The following is a 15629-nucleotide window of genomic DNA, read 5'->3' on the forward strand; positions in this document are numbered from 1 at the left end:
GTGTGTGTTAGTGTGTGTGAGTTTATTTGTGTCAGTGTGTGTGTGTGCATGTCCTGCCCCAGTTCATTGTATGTGTGTATGTGTTTGTGTGAGTCCTTCCCTCAGTCTTAGGTTTAGTTTTATGTTCAGGTTTATCTGCCCTCTATTGGTTCTGTTTCCCCCATTTAGATCATTTGTGTCACCTGCCTTCCCTCCAGCCCTCACTCCACACACCTGCTTCCTGTTTCCTTAATTGTTCTCCCTGTGTATTTAAGCCCTGTCTTGTCTCTGTTTGGTGTCGGTCCATTGTGGTGATTCTGTCAGTCTTCTCGTGTTGTTGTGTTCTCCTGGCTTCCAATGTCTCTTAGTCTCGAGTGTTTTGATCTCCTGCTCAGCTCTTTTGGATACGGTATATTGGTTTTTGGCTCCAGCCCATTTGGATATATTTTGTTTCATTCATCCTAATAAAAGGATTTTACTTTATATCATCTCCTGCCTCGTGTCATCTTGGGTTCCTGCATTTTGGGTCCTACCAACACCGAAACGTGACAGTCTTTAACATTGCCTTTTATCCGATTCTTAAATAATTTGTGTATTTAATTAGATTGACCCAACTGGACTCATGTCACAGTCACATCTCAGTCAACAGCTGTCGGCAGCTTTGGACAGCAGAAGCACAGATGAACAAGTGTCATAGAAAGCAAAAATTTGAGCAATCAAAAAGGGAATGGTGTTTATGCCCACCAGTCGTCCCACATCCAGGGTTTTCTGTTTTTCTTCTGCAAGGAACCGTGAGCTGAAGCATGCACATCTGCAGCTCCATCTAAGGAAAAAACATGCATGTTGTACGAGGCTTTAGGAGGAAATTTGCTTAAATCAGATCAACTCAAAACAGAAAGCCTCTATAACATCATCTAAAGCCTCATACTTAGTCTTTGCTTGTAGCTAAAGCCAAGACACTGTTCAGCTGCTGCAAAACAGATTGTTCCTGCTACGGTTGTGCTGTAGAGATGATACAGACAAAAAACACAGCAGATAAATTTAAGATCATGCCTTTGTTAAAGTAGTGCTGCAGAATCGACAAAAAAGGAACAGACTGTTGAGCATGTGTAAAAAATCAGGACTCATGTTTGCTGCAGATGGATTTTCTCAACATAAACGATGGAAGGAGAACTCAAAAAACCTAAATAACAAAATACCTTAATAAAACCAAAAAAGGATGATAAGGAATCTCAAAATCTAACTCAACAGGAAGACTCAGGAACACGTGAAAGCACGAGGAAGCAGGTAGGAGACAGCAGATGGTGGCAACACGCTTCTTTTGAACAAGGATCTAAAGAGCTCAGGTGAGATCATCAGTCCTGGTGGCGGATGAGAGAAACTATTTACTTCAAGGTGACGACAACAGTGTTGGACGTGTCCAAATGAGGATGAATATAAAAGAAAGAGAGGGAGAGAAGAGGAAGACAGGAGGAAAGGAAACAATTGTTTTCTAAACCACTTTAACCAATCAGCTGGCTGACAGCCAGGAGTGGGGGTAATGGGAATGTTGTGGTGTTTTCACCCTGACTGCAGCTCATTAAACAGCTTTCATCATCACAACATGACAACAGAAGGAGAGATGGCAGATAATAGAGGAAAATAGAAGGTTTGAAATATTTCCCTGTGAAAGCTCACTCGCTCCCATCCTCCCCCTTTTATTATTCTTTACTCTCAGTCTGCAGACTGAAACAACTCAATTTCACCCCTCACTAACACTGTGTGTGTGTGTGTGTGTGTGTGTGTGTTATAGGGCACGAGACCACAGCAGTCGTTTAACACCATGACAAACTGCCAAAGAGAGCAGAAATGAGAAAAACAATGATTTATATCAGTTTCACACTCCTGGTTTCTTTATGAACCATTTAGAAAAGATCCTGCAGAAGTGTTCACATGTTGAGAGGCGCCTGTCAGTCACTGATTAAAGCAAAAATATTTTCTGTGCAGGAAGTCTTTAATAAAACAATCAAATGATCATGTGAACTGTAAAGGAGTCACACAGCCTGAAGCACATCATGTTTAAAGAGCCTGTAAAAAATGGAGAACACTCAAATAATCTGAAGGTTTTAATCTTTAGAATTTTAATCTAGGATAACATCCTGGTTGAAAACGGGCAAAAAAATTATCCATTCATCTGTCTTTCTCCTGACCCTTATGTAACAGCCTGCCACCCGCTCTCAGGTGTCTCCAGCTCACCTGGAAGGCCTCGGGTCATTCCAGGTGTGACATCTATCCTCTCCAGGACGTCCCAGGTAAGATCAGGGAAGATCATCAGGCTGCAGGAAAGGACAAGGAGGAACCTCACAGAGCGATCCAGATGATTAAACCTCCACAAGCCTCTCTGTTGGGCTGAAGCAGAAACTATGAAGAAGAATTTTCTTCTGTCTCTGTTAGTTTAAGAAACAGCGGAAGATTTCTTCATCTACCTGTAAATAATATGGTCTGGTTCACTTCATCCCTTGTTTAGTTTGGATGCTGAAGCTGAGAAAGTGGATAACTCTGGAGTTATCTAACTGATTCAGTTCATTTTTAAAGTCATGGCTCTCACTGAGCTTCAGACAGATTTTAATGTTGGTTAAAGACATAATTTTATGAACTGGGGTCCATTTTCTGGCTAAACTTGCTGTGATAAATAAGTGCTTTACACATTAGTTTTATTCTAACACATGATAAATGACCTGAAAGAGGATTTTTCATGATATTTTAAATAACATTTTTCTTCTGGAAAAAGTAGAAAATCAATGTTTTCACATGTAACATTTTACAGGTCAGATTTAACACCCAGAGAACAGCCACTTGACTTGGTTGTTTTATTTAGGATCCTTAAACACTTGCTGCTGGTCTTTGTTTTGTAAATGTGGCCATAACAGGTTTTCTGAATTAATAAAACACTAAACCTGATTCTCAAAACTGACCGAGTTATTATTTTAAAACCAAGCAGCCTCTTGACTTGGCTCTGGTAGTGCTGAGGGGGTCAGAAAATCCTGGGAGTTGTAGTGTTAAAGATCAGGATCACCACTATCTCCAGCACGGTCAGCTTCCTGAATCACCAGTTTTACTCACAGGGGGAGCAGCTCTGCACTGGCCTGTCCCTGGATGATGGAGCTCCTCAGGCTGAGCCTGTCTTCCAACTGAGGGAGATCAGTAGTCAAGACTAAAATCAGGCTCGTTTTGGTTCAAAGCCACAGATCAAAGCCACAGGTTCTGTGGCTTTCAAGTCTGGGTTAAGTTGTTAATAAATGCATGTGAAAATGAATGCATGAATGAATGAATGAATGAATGAATGAGTTAGTTGTTCTAACTGGGTTCAAACTCTGTTGTCACTCACTTATTTTTCAGGTGTTTGTTGCCTCTGCAGTTTGAATGCCATTCACGCACACTCACACGCACGCGCGCGCGCACGCACGCACACACACACACACACACACACACACACACACACACACACACGGCTCCGTTTACCACCGATTTAATCGGTTTTTACCGGAGGGAGAGACGAACAGTGGAGCCCCACTTTTTTCTTCGATCATCATCATCATCATCATCATCATCATCATCCTCTCACGTGATACTGGCTGCCTGTCGGGACTCGGGATGTGAGCGTCACCTCTGGTTCACGGACCCCCGTGACCACCTGAGCTGCAACCGGAGGACCAAGCAGACGGTCCGGACGTGACTGAGCGCGGATCCCGCCGGGCTCGGGAGCAGCAGGTCGGTGCAGGTACTGTGATCGGATCCATTCTTTGATCAGACGGATCATTCCGGTGAACCGAGGCTCTGCCTCAGCGTGTCGGGTCCGGTCCGGTCCAGTTCTGTCGACAAGAACTAGCCGTGGAGTGACTGATTGAGACAGAACTCTGGTATTTTTGATGAATGTGAGACATTCCGTCTCGTGTGATGTGACCATCGATGTGACAGGGAACGTGCGCGTGCTCGTGCGTGTTGGACATTCCTGATACTTTAGGAGTGTGTAGATGTTAAAGTGCCTAATGGGTTAACACTCGAGTTCCCTGACTTTCCCTGATCTTATCTCATAAATGAGATTTGGTTCCGTTTTTGGTTTCCTGGCTTGTTTTATTGCTGCAGTAATGACATTTTCACTCTGTGGGTGTTATTGAAAAAAGTTTATTCCGTAATAAAGTTGGTTATAAACCAATTTAGGCCAAAATATAAAAAGCTGAAAAGTTTGAATAACTTCCAGTTTAGATTCTACATTTACACCCGTGTGAGCCAAACTAAGGTAAACGGACTCATTTAGCACCACAGCTGATGATTTGCAGAATAATTTGGAAGTATTTTTTAGGATTTGTTTGGTGGTTGGCTGAACTAAGAGAAACATGACCAGATCTGTTTCTTCTAGACAAGAGACTGGTGTGCTGTTGAAGGTGCTGTCATTCAGGAACAAAGACAAATGAACTCCTTTATTATTTTAAGATTTCTCATCACTTCTCATCTGAGGAGCTTTCAGTCTGAATAAAGTCTGATTACAAAGCTCTTCAGCTGTAGCCAGATTTGTTTAATGTGAGCTATTATGCACGTCAAACCCATTATTCTCTGTTTGCTGAAATGCCATTTTCACTTTTAAATAAGAAGTCAAACATTCTCAAAACAACATGTCCAGTCATATTCTTGACAAGATTCCACCGTATAGGAAAAGCACACCTAACCCTTGACCTCTCATATATAATTTTGCTCATCCAGCGCTCAGTAATCCCAGGAGGATTATAAAGACACATAGACGCCTTTATTCTTTCCGACAACGTTTCAATCCTCATCTAAAGAGCTTTATTACTTGAAAAGGCGGATTTGACCCAGCGTGTTTTTGAGGAACGTAATCCTCCAACAACACATCCCACATGAGTGGCTACATTTTAAAGAATATATTCTGGATGGCACAAAAATTGTGGCTCTGTTCGTGTTTTGCTGAATTACTGTTGCTGTTTTCTTGGATGTTGTTAACATTCAGCAGCAATCATTTCACTTTGGAAACAGATCTGTTTCTGCCGAGTTCAGCTCCAACATTCATGTGGATGCTCAGTGAAAAGAGAGAAACTTGGGTTCAGCTCCTGGTGTGAGGGAATAAAAGATGATGATTGGAACGGAGCTTTGACTTCTGATGGTTTGGAGAACAATCCCTTTGTCTTTGTTGCATGATTTATAGCTTTCTATCAGTGTCTTTACAGCTATAGACCTCAGCGAGGGCTGTCGCCAGAGGAAAAAACCCATCAGACATATTCTCTGGTGCACTTTCATAATGTTCTCTTTAACAGGCCAAACACCCCTTATAATGTCCAGACTTCAGATGATGATGCTGAAATAGACTGTTTATCTGCGTTTGCCAGACACGACTTTGGCGTGAACCCTGATCTTTGTTCCTTCCAGTTAATTTAATTTCCAAAGCAAAAAATCAGCAGAATATTAAAACTCCATGCTGAGTTTAAAGGAGCAATGTGTAAGAATTCTACAGTGAAATAATCACTAAGCAGTCTAATTTCTCAGTCATGTTGGAAGGAATGTTACAATAAAACAGATTTTGTTCACAGCTGGCTTGGAGATTGTCAAGCTTTCTTCTGTCAGTTTTTCTTGTCAGTTTTTCTCCTTCTTTTTCCTACAGGGACGTTTATACAATCTGTAGGTTTGTGAAGTTTGTGAGGAGCAACCCAGAAGTCATTTCTTGCACCCCTAAGAAGCCACATCCTTTTGTTTTACTTTAATATCAGGTGCAGAAGGCTAGAGGCTAACATTGAGCTAACAATGCTAATGGTGAATTAGAAACAAAAAGTTGGCTCTAAAAATATCTCAGGCTACTTTTTTACCCACCAACAACTTAATATTACAGTGAAATACATGTGTGAAGTGAATAATGAGCCATTGTAGGGTTCTACTTCATTTAATTAGTCGTTTTGAACTATAACAGCAAGCTAACAGCAAGATGGCAAACAAACACACTTCATATAATGTCGGACAAATTTTACCATAATAAGTGTAGTAAGTGCTGCTTATCGTAAAATACCCCAAAGTGCTAACACCGGATAGGACAATGGGTGTGTCCGAATCCACGGGAAGGATGCTTGTTAGAGTGCGTTGACGTCACAGCGCAGCGACGAGTACTGTCCGAATTCCAAGAATACTCATTCTCGCGTCCTCAAACGCGTCCTCACTCTGCCCACATTTCGAGGATGGGTCTGTTGTATCCTCACAGAACAAGGCTATCCCAGCATGCTTTGCGCGCCGGCTGTGGATTTTCAACAGGAAGAGAAAATGGGGAGAGCTACGAAGTTTTAAACGTAAGTTTGTTAAAAACTAGCCGTACAAACCTAAAAAGCTTAAAGCGGTTCAGTTTATAGACATTTTTCATTTGTATATTTGTTTTTTAAATTACAGTTTAGGCAGAAATCAGCCAGAACGTGTTTGTTTCGTGGGTCCCAGTTAATTCCGTGTGTGTGAGTGTGTGTGTGTGTGTGTGTGTGTGTGTGTGTGTGTGTGTGTGTGTGTGTGTGTGTGTGTGTGGTGAATTAAACTTTTCATTTGTTTTAAGGACAACGGAGCAAAGAAGCGTTTTTATTAAGCTTAGAGGTGAAGAGTGAAGCTGTTTACACACACAGCCACATAAGTTCTTCTGTGAAAAGTAGTTTTACATTCAGGGATTTACACAGCTGACACGTTTTAATGAAGTAAAAAGTTTGTGTGAAGAATATAATTTTTATCTTCTCATGTGGATAAATGTAAAAATGTGTTTATTGCCTTTTTGTCACCTGTGGTCTCTGATTTTCTCTGTAGGACGGGAGGTGTCCAGGGTCAGGAGAGGCTTTACCTGGTGGTCCTCCTGGGAGAGAGGCCTTCTATTGTCATCATGTTAATGTTATTTAGCTGTTTGATATTTGAACACATTTATTAAAACAAATACTAATAACTCTTTCTGGTCATTGATTTTGTCACCAATTTTATTATTACAGATGTTTTTTGAACATGTTACATGAACAGAAAATGAAAAGATGGTAAGGAGACAAGATTATTTATAATAGGTTACACTTATTTACAGATCAAAACCAGTATGGACCAGTTATGTACAGTTAAAGCAGGATTAACCTGAGTGACTCTTCCTGGATCATTTATTTAAAGTGAGTGAGCAGGAAGTCTAATAGTGCAGCTGGATCTGCTGCAGGAGGATCCAGATGTGGATGGAGGGCTGGAGCAGACCCGTGGCTGGACGTTTCTGGACAGAGGAACATCGTACAAGACGGTCTGCAGAGAGCTTTGGGACGCTTCCTCTCACTGTCCACTCCATCGTCCATCTACAGGGACTGCTGGGCTGGCTCAGACGATGGCTGTTACATTACTGTGAATGACTTGCCTGTTAACAATAGTGGTGGTTTGCTGGTACCTCCTCCAGGACAGAGCACTACTGACCTTCTCCACACTTATCTTCCTCAGACTCATCCTCCAGACCCACAACTTCACCAGCACAGAGGCAGATGTGCAGCACAGTGCATGCTGACCTGTAGTAGATTAAAAAAGAGTTTTCTTTTATAGAAAAATGTAAAACAAACATATAACCTGCAGTACACTGGTTCTGATCAGTTTAAAGAAAAGCAGCAGGGAATAGTTAAATAAAAACTACAGAGAATTTACATTTTTAAGACAGATCTAATCATTATTAGGCTTAAGTTGAATAAACAAATGCACATTGAAAACACTTCAATGCTATTTTATTTAAAAGCCTGTTTTTTAAAAAACTTTTTACCCCCATTTGATGCAAAATAAGTTCTAAGGACCAATTTACATTAGAAAACATCCTACTGAATTTATATATAAACCAAATGCATTTATAATGCATTTGGTTTATATTAATTACCTACATGATAATACTCTGTAGAAATGTGTACGTTTAACCAGTTCATTCTGTAGCTTAAAACATACATGAAACCATCTAACGTTAACATGTAAGTCCTGAAAGCTTCTAGAATAAACAAAATGAATTTACCTGAAAACTTTTGTGAACAAACGCTGCTGATGGACATGAAGCTGCTGTAGCTCCTTAATGTTCCTGCTCAATTACCGCTAGCTTTAGCATTTTTCCTTTGCGTGTAGCTGCTGCCACGGCTGTGACGGGACCTACGGGCCACCGTAGAGGTGAAGGCTAGACTGTCCGAATTCAGAGTCGCTGACTTCCGGTTTTTGCGGTCTTCAAGGACCCGGCCTTGCTAGACCGGCGAGGACCCATACTCATAAGCATCCTTCCTGTGGATTCGGACACACCCAATGTATTTATCTACTTATCGACTTACAGTGCATGACTCATCTTTGCTTGCCATCTAGAATCTTCTGGCACTGATTCGTAACTGGCAACAGCCCGGTAACTTGTGAAATGGCAGTGAGAAAGTAATCTTTTGCTTAGAAAAATAGACTGCAGTAACCAAATTTGACCACAGGATGTCATTCTTATCCTTTTTATATATTGCACCTTTAAATTCTGTGGTGCGAATCTTCTACCACCCAGATCCTGATGGTACTGATGAATTTTCCAAAGGTCACTGGGTAAACAGTAATTAATAAAAAAAAACTACAATGATTAAAAGAAATCACAAACAATGACACAAAACGCAACTTTCCAAATTAGACAAACAAAAAAACCACCAGAATGTTTGACCCAACATCCAAGCTGATCAGCTGTGATCCGGTAGCTTCCAGGTATTTCGCCTGGTGCTTTGACCTCATGCAGAAATGTGTATCTCAGAGTTCTGATCTGTCTGAATCTTCCAGTGAGCACAAGATCAATACCATTTGGTGTCCATCTTTCTCAGGTTATGATGTCATCATGATGCTGCCAATATCCAGGTTCAAAGGTCAGCCAGTAAGCATGGTTCCCACCACACCCTGGCTGTCCATCAGCAGTGACCCTGCCCCCCCGTGGTTTTGGTTGGCCAGTTGGTCAGCCTCAACATTCCAGGCTGCATGTCTGCCAAGGTTCTACCTCCCAGCTGTTTGGATACCTGATCACACTCACCTGTTACAGGTAACACACCTTATAGATACACACCTGGAAATAGGCAATGAGCTTTATTCATATAGCACATTTTATACACAATGTGCTGAGATTCGAGTTGAGCACCACAACTTTGGCAGCACGTCAAATTAAAGCTGCTTAAAAACTAAACAACCCTATTGGTTGGTTTCATTACAAGCTTAAGCCCCGCCCCTCAATGAATTTAGATCTAATTAGTTAGTGGTTGGAAACAAAAATACTTAAAATGCAAAAAAAGAAAATCATTCTAATTTTCTTTATTCTCATGTTCTTGTGTCGTGAAGAGCTGGTGACAATCACCAGAAGGCCATCAGGTGAGAGGCAGGGTCACACCTGGACAGGTGTCCAGTCTACTGGAGAGACACAGAGAGAACAAAAGACACTCTTTGTGCTGGTTCATTTCAGTGCTTTTGTCCTTGTGTCACTTCCTCATTCTGATCCAAAGTGTCTTTAAGAGTTATGCAGACTCTAGATAAAATAAAACTTTAATGATACCCGAGGCAAAGTGAATAATTGTCTGTTAATTATCTCATGCAGCTCTTCTTTCATTTTTTCTGTGTAAACCGCAGTATCAGATTTTATCATATCAGATAGCTGTCTTACATGTTTTCTCTGTATAATGTGTTTTTGTTGACCAAATACAGTCCACAGAATTCCCAAAATGAAAGATTAAACTCTCATCCTGTTGCTTTAAAAAAGCATAATCCTGCTCAGATATCTGAACTTCCCATCAGCATTTCTACACTGAATTCATCTCAGAAAACCCATTTATCATGTTGTTTTTTGGATACATGATGCAAATTTTCAGAAGAGCAGGATTTAGTTCTGACTTTCATTTCTATTTTGGGTCAACTGAAACAAATTCAGACATACATTTCTTGAGCTGACAGACAAAAAACGTGAAGAGGTAGAAATTGGCTCTGAGAATGATGATTTCTTGGCTTAAATATGTCAAAAATATCAGAAAATCTTATAAAGAAATACCAGAAAGCAAACATTTTCTATCATCAATGGTTACATTTATTTTAAAATAATATTTTTTGTACTATAAAATCATTTGAAAACACCAAAGGCTTTATTTCACAATGAGGCTAAAAATATGGCAGTGTATTGCTGTCAGTGGGAAAGAATAAAGGATCAGTATCTTGCAATAAAAAGAAAGTTTCTGATTTTAACATAATATAAATCTCATTTTAACAGGAAACGTTCTCGTTAAAACATTAAACTGTCATTACAAGGTGATATGAATCTCGTTTTAATGAGAACGTTTCTGAAAGTGGAGGATGACCTGACAAGCGTGAAGGAAAATGTTCCACTGACTTATTACTGCTTCTTAAAGGGATTGGCCAGACTTGGCAGTAAAATTGTAGAAATTCAGTATAACTACACAATACCATCTATATAAATATGAACTGGGTTCAGTTTTTCATTTTTTCATTGGTCATCATCATCATCATCATCATCATCATGATCATCATCAACGTCATCATCATCATCATCATCATGATCATCATCATCGCGAGCATCAACATCATCATCTTCACCATAAAGTCATTGTGATCATCATCATCACCATCATGATTTTCATCATCGTCATCATCATCGTCATCATCATCACCATCAACATCATCATCATCATCATCATCATCATTGCGATCATCATCACCATCATCATCATCATCATCATCATTGCGATCATCATCACCACCATCATCATCATCATTGCGAACATCATCATCATCATCATCATCATCACATCATCGTGATCATCGTCATCATCATCATCGTGATTATCATCATCATCATCATCACATCGTGATCGTCATCGTCATCATCATCATCATCGTGATTATTATCATCATCATCACATCGTGATCATCATCATCGTCATCATCATTATCATCATCATCATCATCATCATCATCATCATCATCGTGATTATCATCATCATCATCGTCATCATCATCGTCATCATCATCATCATCATCATCACATCATTGTGATCATCATCATCATCATTATCTTCTTGATCATGGTTTTCATGATTTAAAAAAGAGAAAGAAACTCCTAACTTACTTATCTACAAAAATGGCGTTCTAAAACCAGTACAAGGGAGGTACTACCCACGCTTACCTAGTGTTTTTAGACATCCAGATACTACGTGTGCAGATGTAAAGGGTACCCCATTTTACCTGGTCCACAACCTTCCCACCACAGACCTGGCAACCAGCTTTAAAAGGACTTCTGCTTCAACTTCACAACTAAAGAGCAGGGACAAAAAAGCTCTGGGCTCAAAGGCAGGATCAGAACAAAATGGCAGCCGTGTCCACTAGGTGTAGGCTATTTAAAGGCAGGCTCCACAGCTGATTGGGCAACCAGGTACACAGCAGCCAATCACTGACAAAAAGGGAAGGTTCACCTCAGTGTAGCAGGCAACTTGAACCTGGAAAAGAAAACAGCTATAGAAACTGCCAGCAAAAGCGCTTTGCACGTAACAATGATCATCATCACATCATCATCATCATCATCATGATCATCATCATCATCATCACATCATTATGATCATCATCATCATCATCATCGTCACATCATTATCATCATCATCATCATCATCATCATCATCATCATCATCGTCGTCACATCATTATGATCATCATCGTCGTCATCATCATCATCATCATCATCATCATCACATTATCGTGATCAAGATTTTCATCATCATCATCATCATCATCATCATCATCATGACCAAATTAAATTATTGTTCTGCAGCTACCGTTTTTATGAAGCCTTGTTGCTGGTTTTTACTTTATTCTATCAAAAAAAAATTCCAGTAGTTTTAAAGCCTTCTGCACCAAATGAGGAAACGTTTTGTTCAGTGAGCAGGACCGTAATAAACATGTTAATTTTCTGTCATCCAGCCTCTATAATTAAATCTGTTCATTAGCTTGTGATTTTAATCAGTCTGTCAAATTTTTTTGCTCTCTGTGGAAATGACATTTTGGTGAATATGAGGCTCAGATGTCCTCATTTTGTATGATAAAACTAATTAAATAGAAAAGTAAAATAATTTTTAGAGCAATCATCTTCAGCTAGAGTGATCAGTTTCCACTTTAGGCTCCATAAACATCAGGTATCTCATGAAGACGCTGCTCAGTGAAAGTCTAACGTGATTCTGTGCCAGCTGTTAGACATCTTTTATTTTTAAGGACATCAGTTCATCCATAGCAGATTTTGTGTCTAGTATAAGTTACCATGGTAACAGGTGCAGGAAAAAAGTGAACCAGCTTTCCTAATCCTGCTCTGTTGTACAGGTCAAAGAGCAATTCTAAGTAAGAAGATTGAACATCACCTCCCAGATTCCCAAATTAAATAAAGGAAGCCAAAATAAAATGTTTTTCTCCAAAACAAAAGAATGTTTGTACAAATTTTTTGATCCATTGACTTTAATCATTTGAGGACAATGTTTGCTGATGACTCCAGAGAGTGATAACAAGTCATAAATGACCTGCACTTTTATAGCATCTTTCAAAGTCAGAGGACTCCAAAGTGCTTTACAGTGTGCCATTCATCCATTCACACCCTGGTGATGATGAGCTATGATGTAGCCGCAGCTGTTCTGGGGCGCACTGACGGAGGCGAGGCTGCTGAACACTCCGACCACCACCAGCAGGCAAGGGGGTTAAGTGTCTTGCTCAAGGACACAACAGCAGCGTTCTCTGGTCAGAGCCGGCATCAAACCTGCAACCTTCCGATTACTGGACAACTCGCTCAAACTCCTGAGCTGCTGCTTTCACAAAGAGGATGAGAATATCTCTAAAATGTTTACATTTGTTGTTTCAGTGGGAACGTCCAGCAGTTGAAATCGTTCCTACTCTTCTACCATTCTATCAGATTTCTCCTATCCACTCTCATCATCCTCTCTCTCTCTCTAAGGTACACACACACACACACACACACACACACACACACACACACACACACACACACACACACACACACACACACACACACACACACACTAACATGATGCTAACCTGTCTGCAGGTAGCTAAATGCTGGGTCTCACCAGAGGACGTGGGTGTCCACCCGAGAAGAGACAAAGCTTTGTTCTTAACCAGTCAAAGCATCGTAAAGCCAGCTGGACACACCCCCTTGAGACACCTGTTGCTGCCACCTTCTCAGTTTTCAGGTAAGACATGAAAGCGATCCTGAATAAATTGGAGTTGAAATGGATCTAGGATGTTAAGGAGATGATGTCACTCAGCAGCTCGGCAGTTCAGATGTCTTAGCGAAAACCAAATTCTTCTGAACGGAAACACGTTTGACATTACACCATCAAAATGATGATGAACTGAAGTGATATATACATACATATATATATATATATATATATATATATATATATATATATATATATATATATATATATATATATATATATATATATACTGTATATATATATTGCACAAATATTACTTTTTCATAGTGCTTTTGAAGCACCTTGTGATTTTTATCTTGACAGAAAACCCTTTCTTCCTCTTCTTGTAACATCTATTTATGTCAACCTGTCTCTGCATTCTAACCTAAAAACTGCTTCCAGTTCTTACTCGTTATTGCTTTCTTGTGGTGACCTTTCATTTTCTAGCAATCTGTTGGTAAATTGTCTATATTTTTCTACAGTATACAGCGTAGTGGTGAACTATGCCTTGTAGCAGGTAGCAGGTCATAAAAGTGTTTGTAAAAGTGCTGATAGGTTCCGATGGCTGTGAGGGCGGTGACATGCCTTTAAAGTGCTACATGAAATAAAGGAGTTAAGTCGAGAGGAGGAGAGAGACATTTGCTTCTTGCTTTTTGGGGTTCAGCACCTATTTTCCAGTCACCTGACTAAGTTTGATCTGAATCAGTGAGATAGCCAAGTGCTCCAAAGTAGCACTAGACCCGAAACAGAGCACTCCAGAGGCAGGATTTACCAGGAAGTTTGACTAACTTTAGTTTTATTGTAAAATCCAATAAAAATAGCTTTTAAAGGAAATCCTTTAATAAAGATATAACCAAAAATCTCCTAAAGGAGAAGGAGACCTAGAGAGAGACCCAGGACAGTTTGGAGGGACTATGTCTCACGGCTGGCAAGGGAATGCCTTGGGATTCCCCTGAAGGAGCTGGCCCAAATGACTGGGGAGAGGGAAGTCTGGGCCTCCCTGCTTATGCCACTGCCCCCGCGACCCGATAAGTGACTGAAAATGGATGGATGGATGGATAACCAAAAATCAGTTATGGTTAAGAAAGGTGAAAAATCAGTTTGCTGTAAAGATTAATGACAAAGTGTGAAATATTTCTGCTGGTCTGACACTCAAACTTCCTTCAGTTAAACACGACTCTGTCTTTATTCTCTCTGCTTCTTATTTCTCACTGATGTTTCTGAATCATCTTTTTCCCTCCAAAGCCTCTGTGCTAATTTGTTTCAGGATGCTCAGCAGCAGCCGGAGGCTTCAGGGAGCCCACAAACACTGATTAAATTAGGTTTCATTTTGGTGAACAGGGATGTGTGTTTGTCCTGTTGATGTTTTCTGGCAGAAACAGTTTCTCAGTTTATAGTTTGTCATGATTGATTTGTTTCAGCGTTTCACTACAAAACTTACAAATTGAAACCATCTTGGTGTGGAATTCGGTTCAGCTAAAATTGAACTGGAAATCAAACAATTTGACAGAGAATCCACGCTCGTAATTTGTTTTCACATGCGGCTCGTGCCATAAAAACCTGAAGGTGTTATAACCTCAGCTGCTGCTGACTGAACATGAAGAGCAGAATATCAAAGTAGGATTGATCTCAGATGAACAGACGTGAGCAGAGCATCGCTCTTCATGAAGCATCTGTAGACAGCTGTTATTGTTGCTGCTGCCAACACATATAGGTCAGTGTTGCCTGAAATGAGCACAAACATGTGGAGGTGGACACACACACAAATGCATGCACACAGATCTGCTGAACACAGAGTGGTATGATGTGTGTCTGAAATTGTGGAGCAGAGCAGAACATGATCTTATTCTGATAATTGCTGTAAAAAGCATCAACAGAGCTTTGTTCAGTCATCAGCCATAGGTGTTTAGTAAATGTCCTTAAAGACATCAGGGACCATGCAGACGATGAGGCTATGTGTTTAACTTTTGTTTGCCTAACACAACAACGCAGAAGTAAAAAGGGGGACCACAGGGTGTGTTCCAGCTACAGGGGGATCACACTCCTGAGCCTCCCTGGTACGGTCTATTCCGGGGTTCTGGAGAGGAGGGTCCTAAAGATTTTTGAGCCTCAGATTCAGGAGGAGCAATGTGGTTTTCGTCCTGGCCGTGGAACACTGGACCAACTCTATACCCTTATGGGTATCCTGGAGGGTGCGTGGGAGTTCACCCAACCAATCTACATGTGATTTGTAGATTTGGAGAAGGTGTATGACTGCGTCCCTCAGGGGGCCCTTTGTGGGGTACTCCGGGAGCATGGAGTACCCCACAAAGGGCCCCCGATACGAGCTGTTAGGTCCCTGTATGACCGTGTCGGAGCTTGGTCCACATTGCCGGCAGTAAGTTG

General features: G+C 40.6%; 1 protein-coding gene across 2 annotated transcripts in view; it reads left to right on the forward strand.

The window, feature by feature from the left end:
- The first annotated feature begins 3604 nt into the window (after positions 1–3604).
- The window catches only part of tcerg1l (transcription elongation regulator 1 like), a 39080-nt gene continuing 27055 nt past the window's right edge, over positions 3605–15629 (forward strand). Inside the window, exons 1-4 of one of the 2 annotated variants that reach the window (XM_015962469.3) lie at positions 3605–3739; positions 8823–9034; positions 12887–12979; positions 13091–13235. In XM_015962469.3, coding sequence (XP_015817955.3) covers positions 8837–9034; positions 12887–12979; positions 13091–13235 — 436 coding nt within the window. In that variant the 5' untranslated portion in view covers positions 3605–3739; positions 8823–8836. Of the gene's footprint in view, positions 3740–8822; positions 9035–12886; positions 12980–13090; positions 13236–15629 lie in introns of those variants that run through there. The other variant, XM_015962470.3, reaches the window with a different exon arrangement.

The sequence above is a fragment of the Nothobranchius furzeri genome, chromosome 16 (assembly GCF_043380555.1).
Source record: "Nothobranchius furzeri strain GRZ-AD chromosome 16, NfurGRZ-RIMD1, whole genome shotgun sequence".
Lineage (NCBI taxonomy): Eukaryota > Metazoa > Chordata > Actinopteri > Cyprinodontiformes > Nothobranchiidae > Nothobranchius > Nothobranchius furzeri.